The following is a 19,861-nucleotide window of genomic DNA, read 5'->3' on the forward strand; positions in this document are numbered from 1 at the left end:
ACACTTAAATTAATTCATTATATATTTAATTTTGATTATTTATAATTTGACTGAAAAAATATATTTTTTTCATTTTAATTAATGAATCATTTTATATGCCAATGTTAATAGTATTCCTGCTAATAATAACCATTACAGTAATAATAATGCTGACAGTAGAATAAAATGTTTGTTTTACAGGATGCTGTTCGGACACAAGGTCAAACCGGACCTCCTGCTTTTATTCCTTTTTTTAACACAGTTTGTCTTTGACCATAAACCCTGCTCGCTGCCTGACAGGTTCGTCCCGCCTGTCGTCGTTCATTACGCCTCTGGACAGAGTTATTTCAGCCGCGCTGTGACACCAATACTAATGAACCGGAGGGAGGGAGCGACAGCGGGAGGCAGAAAACAACAGAGAGGGAGAAGATAGAAAGAGCGAGAGAATTCAGGAGGAAGAAGACGTGGAAGCAGAGAAAACAAACCAACAGTGACAGAAGAGAATTAATGGCATTCTAGGAAAGATTCAGTGGGCTCGGTCTATTTAAAGGTGCTCTATCTGCCACAAACATCAATGAATTAGCACCGTGTAATATTTGAGACATATTGTAAACAAATAATCACCTTTGCTCTGGAAAGATCAGATCCAGACCGACACCCTCTGTTCTCGGTGACCTAGATTACTACGAGTCTCAAATATTGATTAAACGAGAGACTTTAACACTCAGAGCAAATACAGACCGTATCACTGAACAAATCTGAACACACTGTTTTGTGTACAGAATAAACCCATTGGACATGCAGCATCATTAAACAAGACGGTGTGACTAATTGTGTGTTTTTTGTGAAAGAATTGGAAATAAACATTCAGCAAGAACAGTTACGACATATTTTGTAATCATCCAAAGCCAGCTGTTTGTCAGCCAATCAAAATGGAGCTGAATACTGATAACAATGTGCCTTTTTTCCATGACAAATTGTGTATTTTCTTAAAGCATTGTATTTTGACCAAAAACACAGGCTACTCCACAGTGAAGGGTGGAATGGACCAGCTCCCATGATTTTGTCTCTCTCATACTTTGAGCGCTTTCACAGACAGATTTTCCAAGATCCGAATAAAATCATACAAATAGTGAAGTGCAATGACGAGGACTTTGCCAACAAATTATAGGAGCACTCTCTCCAGAAACGAACAGGAAGTAGCAAAACCATAAAGGAGAAGTAGCAGGGGTAGGAGGAGCTAGCAGGCTGCTAGCTAAATGCCCAGCTAACTGCTTATGTTTCTGCTCCATTGTTTGTTTTTCTTCTTTAGTGACTCAGGCTGAGATATTACGACTTCAAAGATATATTCTCAAAGATTTTCATTTAAATAAATATCTGTTAAGTCACTATCTACCGCCAAATGAGGTTAACACAATGGTGACGCAAATCCGACGCTCAGATGAAGCAAACAGTCTAAAACGGAAAGCGACCGTCAGCCAGGAAAATCAAGAGTTACAACCGGGACCAACCGTGGACGTCACACAAGCAACACTATCTGGATATCTAGAAAGTGTGCTCCCGCAATAACCATTTATCGCCATTGGTGGCGTCAAAGAGAACGAAACTGAGATCTTCGAGATTAGCTCTTAAATGTGAGCTTTCTTTAACTGTCGCAGACAATTCTTCAAGAGTTTTGCCCAAGTTTTGGTGCGCTCCATCATCACGATTGTTTGGTGTAAGGTCGTAATCTCAGTCTGAGCTGTTTTACGTCTGGGCTTGACATTCCTATTAAAGGAAACATGTTGTATAATATCAGAGGATTTAAGCTTGGCTCATTCAAATAGTGACGTTCGATTACATGTCGTGAACATTGCCAACAAATCATAGGAGCACTCCCTCCAGAAACATAGAGGAAGCGACAAACTGAAAACCCTTAAAGACAAGTAGACTAGAAGGAAAGGCCTTGCTTGCAATGGTAATCCAGCTAACGGTACGACTACTATCACAGTAGATGACACAAACCACTGCGCACAGAAGAGCAGCTGTTGCAAAGGCTGCTTCTGTTTGTTTTAACCAGGAGCATGATGGGAAATAATCTAAGCTGGAATCTAGTTGTGGTCTTGGAGATAGTGACCCAGCAAGATACCTCCTTAGAAAAAACAAAAAATAAACAGGCTAAACCTGACTCTAAACGTGGTGTGTCTGTTTCTTGGTATAAACACGTTTTCTGAAACTATTGTGCAGTAAATAGTGCGTATGTTAGGGACTATTTTATGCAGCCGATTAATACACAACTCCATTGTTAAACTCAGGATTAAGGTGCGTTTGAAGAAACAAATCGACAGCTTGAGCATCAGAGAGTCTGTTGTTTGGGCGGTAAAAGATCTGATGGAGGAAAATCACTTCTGGCATGTTTATTCTCTTGAAGAAGGAGGCACAAAATAACAGCAGGGCTGATGGGAAACGTAGCCTTCAATTTGAGAAAGTCGGGTTTATAATAATACCATTCCACTGCTTTCATATAACATTGGGTAAAACATGTTAAAAGCCTGATATGCCTCTTGGTTTGTGCGGTGTTGTGCAGCTCTGGATGATTGTGTTGGTGTGTATTCTCCGAGCTCTCCGTCTCGATGAGCTCACAGTCCAGGTGTCACCTTTGATTTGACCGCTGTAATAAAGCGGCGACAGGACCATTTTCTCCCCTGAACCCGGGCGGCTCAGTTGGCCTCGGCAAACACTTCTACCGCTCCGACACAGCCGGGGCGCCATAATTAGTGTGGACAGTCTTAACAAAAAATCACTACGCTATTCCTCTGATTTTCTTATCGGGGGCTACAGTGAAGGTTGTAGAGGCGGTGCACAGCAGGCTGATGTTTGGAGTTCACAGATTTGATAAAGAGATCGGTGCTCTGCTGCATGAACATGATGCATTCAGAGGGAAAAACTGTTTATACATTATCTACGTAATGAAAACTGATTGTGAGGCTTTGCATTAATCTGGGTATTCATCAGTGCACAAGGTGAAACTACAGCAAGAAATTTGCGTGATGCTCTTTCATTGAAGCCAGGCCTTTACAAAACTGCATCACATTGTAATTATTTCAGCGACCTTTCCACCTGTTTATTGAAATTATATTGAAACAATTTTTGGTGTGTTATGCTTATAGTGTCTAGTGTTCGGGGTAACGCGTTACAAAGTAATCCGTTAGAGTACTCATTTTTGTTGTAACGAGTAATGTAACACTTCAGTTCTGCAAGTCAAGTTATTCGTTATTTTGTTACTTTTTCATAAACAGTAATCTGTTACTGGAAAATAAATCATATTCTCTTTTCCTTTTGTCGCCACAGAAACAGAAACTCCCTGAAGCTCTGTTTCTGTTTCTCTCCTTCTTCTTGGCAGGTAGCTGCGTACCTGCAGAAGGTAAACACAGCTGTGTCAGTGCGCATGTGTAGCTAGCTAACTCAGCTAGCGAGATGGCCGAGAGGACAGCGTTTACTTTGTGGAAATATTCACATTATTCTGAATGTTTGGGTGAAAGGGACGAGAACAACACGATGGTGAAATGTAAGCTGTGTCTGGAGGAGAAGTGCTCGTCAGCTGTGAAGAGCTCGACTTCAAATGTGAAGAAGCATCTGCAGCTAAACACAGCTCCACAACACTGGTGGGACTAAGAGCCGGTGTTGTATTGTTGTCATAAAAACAGCTGTGCCTAACACTGTACGCCTAGTTCACTGTCAGACTGTTAGAATCATAAAGAGCTGTAAAGGTTATACTGCGTCTGTCATTTCTGTTATCAGGCTGCAGAGTTACAGATTATGGGCCGTAAACGAGGCTCTGCAATGACGGTAGAGTAAATACATTCAAAGGTAGATGTACAGCAGGCTACACGCCGACCTGACAATATCAGCCAAATGAGTAACAAGTCGCAGAGGGGGTTACTTTTTGGTTACGCAAAAGTTATCTAACGCGTTATTTTTCTCAGGAGGTAATGAAGTAAAGTAAAGACTTACTTTTAAAAGTTACCCAACAATGGTAGCGTCTAATGTAGCTTTAAGCAGCTAGCCCCACACTCTGATGAGGTTTGGTAACCTCACTTCTCTCTAACTCTAACTTTATCATATTCAGTCTTTAATCTGCAGCCCAAACAGTCTCTGACTAAATGTAAATCACCTATAGGGATAGGGATGGGTGAGTTACAGCATCATATTTCAATTAAGGCTACCAACGATGATGAAAAGGGTAAAAAAAAAGTCCTCTTACAACGATGCTCTATAATAAATCGCCCCTCTTTTCAAATTGATTCAGACAGACATACAAACACAAAACATTGCAAGATCACTCGTGACTTATCCTTGTCTAAGGGAGCTATGTAACATTGCATGGTAAATTTCATCTAAACTTTGGAGGCACTGTGGCTATCGATACTGGTTATATCTGCTGGCCTCACCTAATTTGACTGTCTATGCTCTTTTCAACAAATCATTGGGAATGCAAAGCTCTCGACAGGGCTGGGGCATGTTTCGTTCAGAGTAGTTAATGTTAAATAATCCTGGTCTCAATATTGACTGGGATTGTTGTTTGCGCCATATTAGAGTAGGCCTATGTGAGGATGACTATCAAATTTCACACAGCTCCTTTTAAGGCCGCCAAAAGCTTTATACACAATATCTACATGTGTTGGAACCCTCCAACACCTGTAAACAGACTCCGTCATATCCAGGTTTCCAGTCTCCAAAATAGCTTTTGACATCAAAGGACAGGAATGCCAGTGTGTGCCAAATGTTCTCACGCTGACACACAAACAAACATCAGAAGTCTCCTCTCAGCAGCCCAAAATCCATTAATTCAGATCAATAGCAGCCTGTGAATATGCAGGCGGTCAGAAAAAGAACCCCTGAAAACAGACACAAACTGTATTCCCACAGTCTGAAGCTGTAAGACCAACACACACACACACACACACACACACACACACACAGTAACTGCTGGTAATCCGTGTCATAAAGCAGAGCCGGCTCATAAATAATGCACTGTGTCTACTCGCAGCAGGATGCGTAAAATGGAAAATATTTAGGTTCAGTCATTCAGATTTTCAGCTCCGTTTGACTCTGAGTGGTTTCATTCTGCTCTGTAACATAAACGACATGAGAGGAGACGTCTAATGATATTTCTTATTGTCATCAAACCCCATGAAAAAAGACTCCCACTGATCCTACTGACCATAATTGTCTCTATACTCAAAGCATAATAATCTACGTTTGTGTTGTCGACCATGGAAAGCTTTTGATCCAATGAGCCAAAATCCTCCCTAGAAGGCTTTTATTGTGAAACATCTGAAGGAAGTTGCTTTTTGAATCGTAAATAGTACCATTATATTTCATTAAAACAAAGACAACAGGGGGGTAAGTTTGACTGCTGGTAGCCTATATTGATGGAAGCAACATGTTCACACACACGCCAGCTATTTTTCTTTTAAGTTAACCTGAGGTCGGAAAGCTCAAACGCTCAAATGTTTCAAGATGCAAATGTTGTAAAGGTTGGAAATCTGACAAACTGATATATTCTAAGCGCTTTGCAAATGATCAGCAACTGAAAAGACAATTGATCATGAATATCCGGAGAGATATCAGGCCGTATTTGAGGGTAAAAAACATGTTTGAGAGCTCATTAGCATCCATTCGACTACAGCTAACGCTAGCATTCAACCGCTTCCTAGCCTGTTGATCTATTACAAAAGTCAGGTAATGGGATTTTCAAAATTAATTCATGTATCGTTAGTTAGCTAGGAAGTGGTGTTACCATAAGCTGTTGACCGACAGTTGGTGGTGGACAATGGGTTATGGGTATGGGTTAAGTATGTTGGTGAACTGAACGAATCAATTTGCAACTCATGAACGTGAGCGTAGTTCACTCTGGAAGCAGTGAACGACCGCTCACTTACCGAGAGTTGAATTGTGTTTATAGCAGCCGGATTTACGGCTAATGATGCTAGCAATTCAGACAATTTAGCTACTGACTGCTACTGCTGAAGCCAGGTCTTACTTCTTCTGACACTGAAGGAGTTTTATGAACAAATTAGTTCAGATTCCACATTTTGAAGCAAATTGTGCCGGGACTGAAAAAACAAGTCTGAAAGTCACATCAGCAACACATTTGAAACGACATCTTGAGTTGAAGCATCCCAGTCTTGGGAAATATCTGCGTGAGAATGATGACTACAAGAAATCATTACTACTGCTGAAAAGAGTAGCTCGGTGCAGCTAGAAAAAAGAATAAATGAACCGTGAACTTCCTCACTTTGAGCTAGCTTACACCACACTGTCAAGTATGTTGTTAATCCTAAAATATAGCTCCAAGTTTCCACTCTCCGCTGGAGCCGTTAAATAATAAAGACGTGTCAAATTCCTGTTGTTTATAAGACTAGAACACAGCTGTATCAAAATACGTAAGCAAATGAACTTCCCTCCCTAAACATAACATCAGAGGACAATGGCCGCCGTGTGAATTGGTGAATTTGAGCTGTAGAACTACATCATACTGAATAAACCATGTAAACATATAGATGCAGCTAATTCACGCTGATTTCTACTTCAACTTTCATACGAGCTGCTCTGTTCGAACAATGATTTGAGCATTGTTGCTTTTTTATCCATAAAGCAGCGTCCTCCAACCAAACAATGGACTCCACCTCTCCTTCTCTCTCTCTCTCTCTCTCTCTCCCTCCCTCCATTTTGCCTGGTTAACCCGGCTGCGAGGTGAAGAAGAAGTGAAGTGAGCAGACCGAGGCGGGTCACGCCGAGATTCCCATCAATAATTCATCGGGCCGCTGCTGCCTCTGCTCTTGTGTTCAATTCCCTGGACGATCACATAATACCTCCCCCCAAAAGAGAGCGAGAGAGCGGGAGAGGGAGAGGCAGGTTCAGGGAGGAGAGAAATGGCCAGAGAGAGAAAAGGATTCAAAATGAGGTAGAAGGAGAAGAGAAGGAGGCACGGTGGAAAGGCTGCAGAGACGTTTAGACCGTCTAAGATGTGTTTGTCTTTTCTTACAGGATACGGTTTTAATCATTTTTATATTATTTTATGTCTTTGTCTTTCAATTAAACTAAGTAAAACACACTTAAGCTTAACTTTGCTTAAACCACATGGACATTAAAACAGGTATCTGCTGCTATAATCCTCCTTCATCCTTCTGTGAAGGTTCCTGCAGGAGTTTGAAACCTGGATGCAGAGACCGAGGCTTTTATTCCACCATCTACAACATAGGTCAGCACAGAATTTCTTCCAAGTTGATTTGAATAAAATGACCCTGTTTTAAAGTATATAATTGGTATTAACATGATTCAAATTGAAACAGGTCTGAAGTAGGTTGATAAGTTTTACAATGCAAATAGTTCCAATGGCATCTCAGAGTGCACATGGCAGTAAGCATATGCTTAATCTGTGTTACCATTATGAGGGGGTCCTTGGTACAACGGAGTTGTTAGGGGGCCACATTAAAGAACAAAAATAGACATTATGAGAATAAAGTCATAGTATTACGAGAATAAACGTGTTATTTTATTAGAATAAAGTCGTAATTTTAGACTGTTGTTAGCCTAAATATTATAAATATTAGAAGAGAAGCCTGCCTGCACTAAAATGAGGAATGTGTGAAGTATAACTTCACAGTGAACATCTTGTGAAGTTCTTCTTGTAAATGATGCACAGGAGGCTTCACACAACGTGAGCCGGAGCTGTATTTATTAAACACACTTGGGAGCATGGAAGCATACCATACATGTACCTCGCAAGAACATGCGAGACCTCCTACCTAGTAATAATGCACAGGTACATTACACAGCTCTATATCAAAATATTAGTATAGGTTTCACAAATACGAAATACTTAATCTTTCAGAACATCAGCACCACTTTGTCCGAACTAGCAGGGCTTTGAAAAGTGTTTTTATTTGACAATAACTTGAGATTTTTGTCATTTTGACGCAGGTGGCTGGCTGCTCTTCTGATTTTACCCTTCAAAATAAGATACAACTTAACCATAGCCTAAAATTACAACTTAATTCTTGTAATATTCTGACTTTCTTTCTCGTAATATTATGACTTAATTCTCAAAATCTTGAGAGAATGTTTTTTCTTAATGTGGCCCTAATACTCGGTCGTACCTCAGAAAATGTTCTTTCCTGTAACGAAAGTTTGAGAACCCCTGCCTTATACAACATACTCTACTGTTTCTCATTACCAATATACAGCAACCTAAACGTGTGCGTATCTGTGTGTGTATTGCACCCAAAATTAACCATTTTTAACAATTAACAATGAACAATTACATGTTTCATTTTAGTGCTACACTTTGCACATGATTAATCTTGAGCACCACTTCCTTGTAATGTTTGTTTACATTTAAGTTCATATTTTAGAGTAATATAGTTGAGGTTATTATTTAGTATTGCTGTTAGTATTCCTGTATGTATATATTCCTTCTTCTAGTGTTTGATTTATTTTTACTGTGTATTTATTTTCTCCCCTGCTGTAGTCACTTTGATAACCTGCTGCTGTAACGCCACAATTTCCCAGTTTGAGATCAATAAAGTCCATCCGTCCATCCATCCATCTGATTTAAATGACTTTTTCCCCCCCGGAAACTTTGATAAAACCTCTAATCAGACACTGTTACATAAACTGACTTTGAGTATATCTTTTGCTGGATCCCGATTAATTGGTTTACTTTCTGTTGTTTCGATCTAAAGTTTCAGTTTCAGGCTTGTCTTAGGCTATATGAACTACAGAGATGTTAATCCCATCGTATTTACTCTGTTAATGTTTCCCCCCGGGCTTATTCATTCATCACTTTAATTTATCCTTCTACTCTATGCAGACGACACCATGCTCTACTTGTCACACGACATGATCTCTGAAATCTAAATAACCTCATAAAGATAATAATAATAATAATAAGAAGAAATAATTGGTTAAATACTTGAACATTTCTCAGATGACATGAGGATTAAACTCAAACATGCTTCAAACGACCCTCCAGCAGCGTTTGAGTTACTTTTCACTTTTTAAGGGTCATTTCATTTTTAGCTAGACCTTTTTTCCCCGAAAGGAAAGTGATATAACAAACCTGCAATCAGGCTTTTTTCCATTAAGAAACAACGGATAATAATTTATTTTACACGTCCATATTTTCACGATAATTTCCAATGAATTTCCTACAAGCTGTTCGGATAAGAACTATGTGCTCTAGTTCCTGTCAGGAGCTAAAGGAGACTTTCCTTGAAATAAAAATTCAAGTATTCAAACGCTTTTGTTATGCAGCAGCTTATCTTTAAGTTTAGTTCTGAAAAGTGTCATATTAATACATTTTAACTTGTCTACATGCTTACTCCGATCTACAACAACGCAAAATTAAATGGGAGAAAGAGTGAGGAAGGTTAACGAGCAGGATTTGGTTATCAATTGTCTGATTATTAATTGATAAATAATTGTTTGGAAAGTAAATGTCCTTTTTAAATATTCTCAAAGTAATTATTAGTCTGCTAATTGACTAATCAATTGATCAAATAATCCTGATGTAGCAGGACTACATGAAGAGAGGAAAACACAGATTTAGAGAGAAAGTAAATTGAAAATAATAATTCTAATTATCAATAATATTTTCATTGTTGTTCATGTACAGAATGTGAATTTTGCTGATCTAACACTGTGAGAATAACCGAGCAAAAATAATCTCCCAGCTCTCTTCCGCCCCCCTGCATGCAGCTCCCTTCTCTCCTCCCTGCTCGTCCGAGGGTCAGGGGGATATTTGCTCCATCTATTGTCTCAGTGTTGCAGCTATGACCTTTGACCTCAGCTCTATTGGTTGCTTGCAGCGTTGTTGATGTAGGGATTGAAGCTCCTTTTGTATCTACAGACATTTTAAAGTCACCGTGGAGAAAAGAGGCTGCTATGAAATGAGCTAAGTGTAGCCCGGCGATTAATAAATAAAGATCTAAAACGACTGCAAAACGTCTGTTGGGAGTATTTTCAGAAGAACCAGCGTGTATTTTTCTGATGCAAAAAGCAAGAAAATATTGTTCCAATCTCTGCAAAACAACAGGACAGCATTCATTATTCCAGTTGATCCAAAACACAAATTTGATTTGGTTAAAATACCCTCATTTACAGCTCTATAATGCCTCTGATTTCACGCCACCAACAGAAACAGAGCATGGAGGTCTGTGATGCTAGCAAACAAGCTAGTTCTCAAACCGCAACAACTCTTCAGAAAACAATAATAACATATAAAACAGGCAGGCTTAAGCTGTCAGGAGGTGTATCTTTTTTTTCGTCATTGGCAGGCTAGGCTAGGCTAGGCTAGCTAGGCTAAAAACTTCTCATTCTGCTCGATTAGAAAAAGACATAACGTGGATTAATGAAGGACATCTGTCAGCAAAAATAGTGGTTGTCTGTAAAGTTAACCGTTTTAAAGAATAACTTCCAGGTCTATTTGGAGCTTTAGCCAAAAAAACTGCCTATTAAACTAGCTTATAACAAACTAGCATGCAAACTAAAAAGCATGTAAAACAAAAAGCCCTTGAGTTCATTTCTGCCATGAAAATGTTTTTGTAGCTTTGCTGGTTCTGTGTTTCAGGTAGATTCCACCTTTTCTCTTCATTTCTGGAGATAAGCTAGTTCAAACAATTTCTCGACTTTACACAGAGGACTTCTTAAAATGCCAGATTGTTTCTTTCGATTATTAAAGAACTGTGTTTCAGTCTCTCACAGCTCATGGTGAAGCGAAGGTAACGATTAAACTTTTAAACTTTAAAGTTTGAGATAAAAGTCACCAATCAAATTACACTTCAGGGTCTAATTAGGGTTAGCTTAAAAGTTGTAGCACTTAGCTTTAGGCGACAAAACTGACTCTTGATCCTCGAACTGTTTCACTACAATACAGCACGTAAAACTGAAGCAGATGAGTTATTTAATGACATAAATATGGAAGATAAATATAGCAATTTTCCTAGGGATAAGTTAGCCAGCTAGTTTCCCCCTTTTCTAGTCTTTGTGCTAAGCTAAGCTAAACACATCCTCAAGTAGACATACAGACTTGTGTTTTATTGTCCTTTACAAGCGATTCAGCACATGATTACTGATTAGTTTTTCTGCACTGCTAACATTGTGTATAATTTAAATCAAGCCACAAATCAAATTAGCTTCCACGTCTCATTAACTTGGAGTTAGCCACTCGGTTGTAGCACCTGGATTTAGCTGAGGAAGCTGATTTAGCCAACAAAACTGACTCTTGACTCATAACTTACCACAACTACTTAACCGTGAACTAGCATTCTACAAACCAGCTAACAACAAACTAGACCACAATTAAATAGCTTGCAAACTAGCTTCCTACGAACTAGCTAGCTAATAACAAGATCTCTATGAACAAGCTTTCAAATAGGAACCAGCATGAAACCAGAGAGCTCCTACGTGTTCTTGAACTCTTGAATGAAAAGGAATTTTATTGGAAAAAAAAGTTTATTCCCTAAGAAAAGAAACTGACAGAGAAAATGTTAATATTTACAGCCCTCCATAACTCTGGTTTCGATTCTGGTTTGATTAATGAGCTATGTCACATATGCAGCAGTAAGAGAGGCCTTTCATTATCAGAGGAGAAGCAGATGAGTGCAGCTCCATCAGACAGCAGTCTGAGGCTGTTTGCAGTGTGAACCTGACATTTTACAACACACAGGGAAGCACACATCACACACGCTCCATCGCTTTCCTCAAGCTCCACCCTTCATCCACCTTCACTCATGTCAGTTCCAACTAACCTCTCGTCAAATGCCAACATTAACGATCAAAGAACTCCTAATGAAAGAACAGTAAAACCCTGCAGAGATAATGCTATCCATGTTAGCATGCACACTGTCCCAAATCTACTGACTCAGTCTGAGATAAATGCAAAACTCCAGCTGTCTGCTGTTTGGCTCCTCATTCATAGAATAAAGGAGCAACTTTTCACATTGTAGTTCTATAAACTGTACCATAACTGTATGAATAAATAACTGAAAACACATTTTAAAAGCTGCTGAAGAGATAGTGTGGAGATATTGTAATATGAGGCAGCGATGAATATGAGAAAATACACCAGGATGAGTCAGATGACTCTGTGGACATGGAACATGATGCCACCTCTTTAGACTCACTATTAAAAACACTTTGAGGTCATCAATGTCGGAAAATACTAGAAATACCAGAGAGGATAAAATACATTTAAAAGTTAAGAAAGTTATCATGATGGTCTTAAAAGGATGTTTTGGGGAATAATGCAGGAATATTATAAAGCAGGAGAACATTTATTTTGACTATTTGAACCATTAGAATTATAAGCATTGTGGGTGTTATCCTGTATGTCCATAATTTTAGAATATGTTTTTAAAATAAATGTAGAAATCAGTGCTTTGTAGAAAACGTAATATATATGAAATGAAAAGAAATGAATTCACTTTATTCCACTAGAAAACGTTGGAACGTCTACTCTACTAATTAGTTATTTTTCTACTTGTTTCTTACCTCTGCTCGGTTTCTGGTACTGTTGTGCTTCATTTCAAATTAACCGTTATTAACCGTTATTTGAAATAAAGCAAAATTACTCCTCAGGTAGGTATATTTTAAGAATGGTTTGGGACAGAGTAAAATTCAAACTAACAGCACATTGTGTTTTATTCTGTATTATTTAGATTTGTTTATGTTGTTGAAGTGTGTTTCATTAAAAGAAGACAGATCTTCAGACAGATGTGATTAAAGAGAAAATTAAAGAACACACGTGATTTGGTGTAAAAGGAATCTTTTTGTATTTACTCGATTTAACCAGAATAATTAACAGAAATACACTTTTATTTTGAAAAGAACAAGTTAATGCTTAAATTTGACTTGTAAAATATATTATAGTGATATAGAAACACTGAAGGTGTTGATAGTCTGAAAGAAGGGAAACACACTGGAATGATACATCATATAAAGTAAATATTTCAACATAAATGCCAGATGATCTACGTTCAAACTGTCCAGTGAAAGTGTCTCCAAACTGTGAACACTTTGTTCAGCTGTTTGTCTGCAGCTCATCAGGTTTTAGGTTTTTCTTAGCTAAATAAAGAAAGGTTATAAAATTAAGTTTAGAAGAAAAAAACTAAATAAGGAGAATCAATAAATCTGATTCTGAAACAATTAATACTGTGTTTGATTTTCTTATAAATGAAGATATTTTGATGCATTTTTTGTGGATTTCAGCACAAAATTAGGAGGAGAAAGTTTTTCTCATGCAAATTGTTGCTCAAAGTCAAAATGTTAAATATTTGTAAGTATTTTGATTAAAACATTTTTACTGTAAAGAAACAAGCTGAAAGTGGTGATGGCCAAGAAACACAAACTGATTAAACTGCAAAAATCACTTGTAAAGACGAACATCACAACACGACTCTCTTAAATCTTTTTGCTACATATAGATTACAAACTATTGACCACCATTCGGTGTACTGCAGACGTGTTTCAAACATTACACAACATATGGATCGCTTTAGAAATGAAAGATAGAGCAAGAGAACATTCGTGGTCGTCCACTAAACTAAAAGTCATTAGAAACTGAAAACTGTTTTTAGCTCATGAAAAAAGTTGAGATTAAAATGTTTTAGAACAGTTTGAGTCCATATACTATATTGAGAAAACGAATATTGAACTTCTTTGTATGGATGATTTAAACACATAAAGTGAGTAAGGAAATAATCAACTTACATTTTATAACGGAACACCTGGTTTGATGTAAAAGGTGGATTTTATAAAGACTGTTTGCTTAGTGATTGCTGAATGCCTCCACTTTTACTAATATGAGTTATTTTGTTCAGACCATTTAAGTGCTAACAGAGTTTTAAATTATGTCTGTAAGTTTGTTGGAGAGGTTTTTATGACAAACTCAACAACACAACAAAGTATTTTAAAACTACTTAAGATTAACGCTCTGGTTGCCTCATCCTCTAAATATGATCACATCTTACCACAAGCTTGTCACAGACAAACTGAACCTCACAGCAACATCAAACTCTCAATATTCCTGCAAACTGAACACAGTGCTGCGCTCTCGTCCTGGTCCTTAAAAGCCCCCTGATCGGCCCCTGCTGCTTTCCCCCTGCAGACAATAGAGCCCTAATGTCGGACAGAGACCAGCTCCCTCACTAGAGGGGGCAGCAGACCCACTGATGCTGCAGACCCCGGTGTGTGTGTGTGTGTGTGTGTGTGTGTGTGTATGTCACTGTGTGATCACCTCAGGCTCCTCATCACACACACACATCCTCCTCAGAGCCTCTCTGTCTGCTGTAACACCTCTCACAAGCATACAACAAGTATCACCAGACAAGCTGAGGGTAGAATCTACAAAATAAAAGCACGAGTCAACTAAATAAAATAATTCACACCGTTGATTCAATTTAACCTCAAATCGAACATAAAACTTATATATTTATTGGTTAATGTAAAGTTTATTTCCTATATTTTGTGCAGACTTTCTAAATGTAAATAATTATTTGAAATAAATATTTTAACTGAATATGTAATTTAATATTTTAAGCATTTTAAGAGAATAATTGTAAACTGCTTATTCTAAAAGTGCAGTGTTTGTATCTGCTGACATGCTGTGACAGTTAAATAAAAACTGGGTTAGTGCACAGCGCAGACACAGAGCGGACTGTTTGTTGGAGGGAAATTCCGTGACCTTGTCATTTCGTATCGATCCCTGTTTGTTATTGATCAATAATGGTAATCATAACACCAGTGATTCTAAATAAATTCATCCTTCTACACTGGAGCTCTGTACGAGGAAACACCAAAACAACGCCAGCAAGAAATCCCAAATTAATAAGAATATGTTCATGTGGAAGATTTTAATTCCTTTCTCCTGCTCCGGAGAGAAAAACAAAAAGGAAGCGCACTTTGTGTTTCCGCTCTTACCTGCCAGTCTGAGGGCCGACATCCTCTGAAACTCGGGCTCCTGCAGCCATTTCCACATCCTCCTGAAGGTCTCCCGGCCTGACTTTAGTTTACTCCAGGGTTTGGGGTTCCTCAGGAGGTCCGACAGGGTCCCCTGGGAGCGGCACAGCACCCTCTGGGCGAAGATGGCCTGAGGGATGCTGTACCTCTTCAGCTCCGCCGTGATCCTCTGCGCTACCTCTTTGGTGTTGATTTCCTCCAGCTGCCCCGAGCTGTTCACCCCCTGCGTCCCGGAGGAGGAGGGCGGTCTTTCCCGGGTGGAAGCCAACACGGGCCCGTGGGACGGAGACTGGAGGTGGGGGTGGGAGTGGGGGTGGTGGCCCGCCGAGGATACGGCCGGGTGCCCCGGGTGGTGCATCCCGTTCAGGTGCGGCATCATGCCGGCCGCGGGACCACCGAGGCCTCGGTGCTGGTGGTGGTCCCCTCTGGCCAGCATGGAGGCGGTGTGGTGCGCGTCGAAGTTCAGCATCTTGTCGTGGCCTCCGTGCGTCGTGGTGCCGTAGTTGTGGAGACCCTGCTGGGTGTTGTGTATGGAGCCCAGGCCGTTCCCCAGCACCGGGGACAGACTCTGACCCATCCCGGACATGTGGTCCTTGTGGTAGGGGCTGTACAGGTTGTTCATGCCCGGCAGCCCCCGCTCGTCCCGCATCAGGGTGAAGCTCCCGCTCACGTTCCCGGAGAGCCGCTGGTGGTGGTGATGGTGGTGGTGGTGGTGAAACTTGTCGGACACGGTGGAGATGGGGGGCAGCGGCTGCAGCGGGGTTAAGGTGGTGTAAGTGCCGCTCATCCCCATCCCGGGAGAGGACGTGTCGCAGGGGACGCTCATGGCGTGGTGCAGCGGCAGGGACAGCTCCGGACGGTACTCCCCGCTGCCGTCCAGGATAGTTGCCATGCCGGTTACCATGCGCGAGGACGCAGCGGCGGCGGCCAGGTCCTGATGTATCCGCAGGGTGGACGCTGCCGCCGCCGCTGCCGCCGCCGCCCCGTGTCCCCCTGAGGAGCCCCCGCGGACGTGGTGCGGGCTGTGGCCGCTCATGAGCTCCGCGTCAGGGGCCACGGAGCTCACCGCGACCCCGCCATGCAGGCTGCCAATGCCATCCATTGTCATGTCCGTGTTCATGGCGTAAGCGTCCAGGTCCTTGGCCAGGCATCGATAGGCGTTAGTGTAGGCAGTCTTCATTCATCTGTCCTCTCAGTCCATCAGGTCGAGCGAAATTATCTCTCCTTCTGTCCTCCTTCTGTCCTCCTTCTCCTCCTTCCTCTCGCTGCTTCTCCCCTGATGCTCCGGGATGGGTCAGTAGTCGTATCCCCGCTTTTCCGTCACTTCCTCGGTTGTTTCCCCGTCCTCCTGAGGCCTCTCCAGCGAGCGCTCTTTGTGTGTTTTCCCCGGTGTGAGCACATAAAAAGTGTTGTTGTTTTTTGTTTTTTTTATCTCGATCGTGCGGGCCTGTGCGGTGGCTCCCCCATATCCAGCCCTCTCCTCCTCCTGCGTTACTCTGCTCCTCAGACGGGAGCTGTCCACGGTCCCCTAGCAGACCGCTCAACCGAACCTGCTGCGGGAGGAGGAGGGGGAGACGCGGACCGAGCTGGTGGGGCGTCACCCGCCTGACTGACGGTGCGGTGGACCAATCAAATAGGCTGTATGGGTCTGAAAGGCGTGGCGTGTGGGACGACTGGCCTATCCGCGTTTTTAGTGAATTCAGCGGTGTGAAATGTTGCTGTGGGAGGGAGCTGAACGAAGAATCATTACTGTGTAGTATTACTATGGAATGATGCCAATATCAGGCCTCTACAGTGACCTGCCTGTAGGACTTAAATGTTAGTTCATGGTGGCTCTGCTCATTTTTTCCTTCCTTAATATTCTCAGTATCAGGAATTGAGAAATGTATATTTAATTGCAAATATACATAATTTAGTAGGCTACAAATAAATAAATCTGTATACAAATGTAGAAGTTAGAAGTCTCCTTTTGTATTTAACTCTCAGTTTTTACCAATTTAAAATATATATATATTTATACATTAAAAAATAAGATAAATAAAAGGAAAGATGATAAGAAAATCAAACCTCATGTTAAGAAAAATTCCCTATATCCTGATTTTTTACAATAAAATGAATGTAGGGATTTTCTTCATTGTTCTATGTTAAACAGAAAGCATGACAAAATTGTCCAACCTCCACAGCTAAATTAAGTCTGTCTTTATACAGAAGCATCCTACAGATTTCCACACCCACTGTTCTGTATGTGACACAGAAAACGTGATTGAATCAGTGATTCTCTGAAACAAACCGAGGACGCTGCTCTGTCTCCTCTGCTGCTGCTACAAAGAAGCACTTTGCCCACAGGGATCATTAAAGTTTGATCTCATCTCAGCTCTCATCTCATCACCTGCTGCCTCTGATCGCTCACATAAAGAAAGGTGACAGGAAATGACACGTGATTAACACACGATAAAAGCAGAAGTGATGTGATTGAACCTCCCAACAAAAAGGAAATTTTCCTTTTTACTTGCAACTTCCACAAATGTTTGTTTGTCTTTGGGGTTTAATTATTTAGCAAAATACCTCATAAACACACCTGAAAGTATCAGTAACCAGATTTTCTTCATGCATATAAATGCAGCTGAAAGAGAGATTCTACATGAAATGCTTTGAAGACTGGAAACATGAGAGAATACAGTGTGATTCCAGCCATGAGGCTTGACATCATGTTTAAATTATGTTTAAATTAATAACTTTATGGATTTTTCTAAACATTTATTGAAGTATTGTAAAAGAAAAAGAGAGAATCATTAAGCTATCAGCTTAAGCTAGCACTAGCTTTGTTAGCTGGATGCATCTGTAGGCTAATTCATGTACAGGGAAGATGTTTGATGCTTGTTTTGTGTCGCAAAAATCAGGTCGTCAGGTTGTCTAAAGACAACAAAACGTTACCAAAAAAGTGTGACAGCCGCATCCTCAGAGCAAAAAACCTAACAAACAGGTGAATAGGCATTTTTTCAAGATGCTGTGTTAACGCTAGCTTGGTTAGCAAGCTCCATCCAGTTCTTTACAGTAACAGATGCTAATTCTGGCAATAAGAAAACAGGCTTACTTCTCGGCAGTATTTTAGTATCGCAAAATTCTACTGAACAAGATATTTTTCTGGCCGGTGCGGTGGAGCTAGTGAGATGCAGCCATAAATAACTGTGTAACTATGATATGAATTGGGATGCTAATTTTGGCTAGCAAAAAAGGCCTATAAAAGATGTCAAAAACATGAGCGGCCGACGCTTCAGAGTGTCTGACAACGAAACGCTGCTGAAAAGACATTTTTCAGGTCGCCTGTTGTCTTGTCAATCGCATGTAGCCACGCCCTAAATCCGCCCCTGCTTTCTGGTCTGTTTGACTCTTAATGGGAGCATCAGTGACTAAATGAACATCGTGCTGTGTTGCAGAAGACTCGAAACTAGAGATTGAGACCATACATTTAGTGGAAAATGATCACTGAGGGAATAAAATCAAATGAGAAGTAGGAGAATTTTCTCATAGACTTCTATACAATCAGACGTCTTGCAGTGAGTGGAGTCTCCCCCTGCTGGCCAGTAGAGAAAATGCAGGTTTAAGGTATGCTACAGGTGAGTAAAGTTTGGTATTACATGTGGTGTTAGCAGCTGTGCAGCTCAAACTGCTGCGGTGTAAATGATGTGTTGGTGTGTGTGTTGGTGTGTGTGTTGTTGTGTGTGTTGTTGTGTGTTGGTGTGTGTGTTGGGACGTTATCGACAGTCTCTGGGTGCAGTGATGAGCGTGGGAGCTGCACTGAGAGAGCGTTATGGCCTGTAGCCCGTTCACTTTACAATTCATTACACTTCCAAGGACAAACGACTGCTAAATAACTCTGTCTGCCTCTCTCTCTCTCTCTCTCTCTCTCTATCACTCTCTCTCTCGCTCTCTCTCTCTCTCTCTGATCCATCTTAATATAATAACAGTTAAGACAGCTGAGAAAACAATCACACTCTTATTTTGCATTTCATTTCTGATCATTCCTGCCACTTCTTCCATCGTAAATTGTGATATAATCAAACATCCCATCAGAGGCTTTTCCTCGTCCATGCAACGATACTAAACTAAGATGTTCTTCAGTGATGTCTTGTGGCTGGTTTCTGTTTCTTGCTGATATTCAAACCATCCTTTGTTATTTAGCTTCAGCTCTTTGTGTCTGACATCATGTTCATGCTGGGTGATTTCTGTTAGGGAGCATTGTTTTGTGGCTTTTCTTGTATCTGTCCCGCCCACAACATTTTGTGTTGAAGCAGAAACTGTGCGGTTACGAGGTGCAGAATTTTTTTGCCTTTCTTGAGAGGACAGTGGTTAGAGTCGGAAATGTCAGGAGAGAACGTGGGGATGACATGCAGCAAAGGGTCGAGGGTCGGAGTGAAACACAGCTACGTCGAGGACTGAGCCTCTTTACATGGTGCGCCGTGCTTAGCCGCCGACTCAGGTGCAGTTATCTAACATTGTTGAGGTCTGTCAGTTGACTTACAACAGCTTGCACAGCTGCATTAATATTATACAAAAAGTAATGCACGTCTACAATATTAGGCGCTAAGGGCATTAGCTCTTGTGTCCACCGATGGATAGTCAAGTGACATCTAAGCGGTCTGAGGAAAAAGATGGGTAAATCTGCACGGGGCTTCACAGAGAAGACCGGGGTTTGAGTCCAGGCTGAAGAAATGAATCTCAAGTTATTCTGTTAACTCACACCATGATGTGTTTCCTGAACTCAAAGTAGTTTCAGGTCAACCACACGTTTTATCACGTGCTGTGGGGATGCTCTGATTAAACTCTTCAACATGTGAGGACATTTTTTGTTGCAATTAGCGAGGCAAGTAAGTCGGTG

At 40.8% G+C, this 19,861-nt stretch overlaps 1 protein-coding gene across 1 annotated transcript in view; it reads right to left on the reverse strand.

Moving 5' to 3' along the window:
• Nucleotides 1–16,477, reverse strand: part of onecut2 (one cut homeobox 2) — a 40,265-nt gene extending 23,788 nt beyond the window's left edge. The window contains exon 1 of the mRNA XM_069677266.1: nucleotides 14,944–16,477. Within this exon, the coding sequence (XP_069533367.1) occupies nucleotides 14,944–16,162 (1,219 nt within the window). The 5' untranslated portion in view covers nucleotides 16,163–16,477. The remainder of the gene's footprint in view (nucleotides 1–14,943) is intronic.
• Nucleotides 16,478–19,861: the final 3,384 nt, after the last annotated feature.

Source organism: Semicossyphus pulcher, unplaced genomic scaffold, assembly GCF_022749685.1.
Source record: "Semicossyphus pulcher isolate SPU_LCO1_2020_fin unplaced genomic scaffold, fSemPul1.0.p SCAF_28, whole genome shotgun sequence".
Lineage (NCBI taxonomy): Eukaryota > Metazoa > Chordata > Actinopteri > Labriformes > Labridae > Semicossyphus > Semicossyphus pulcher.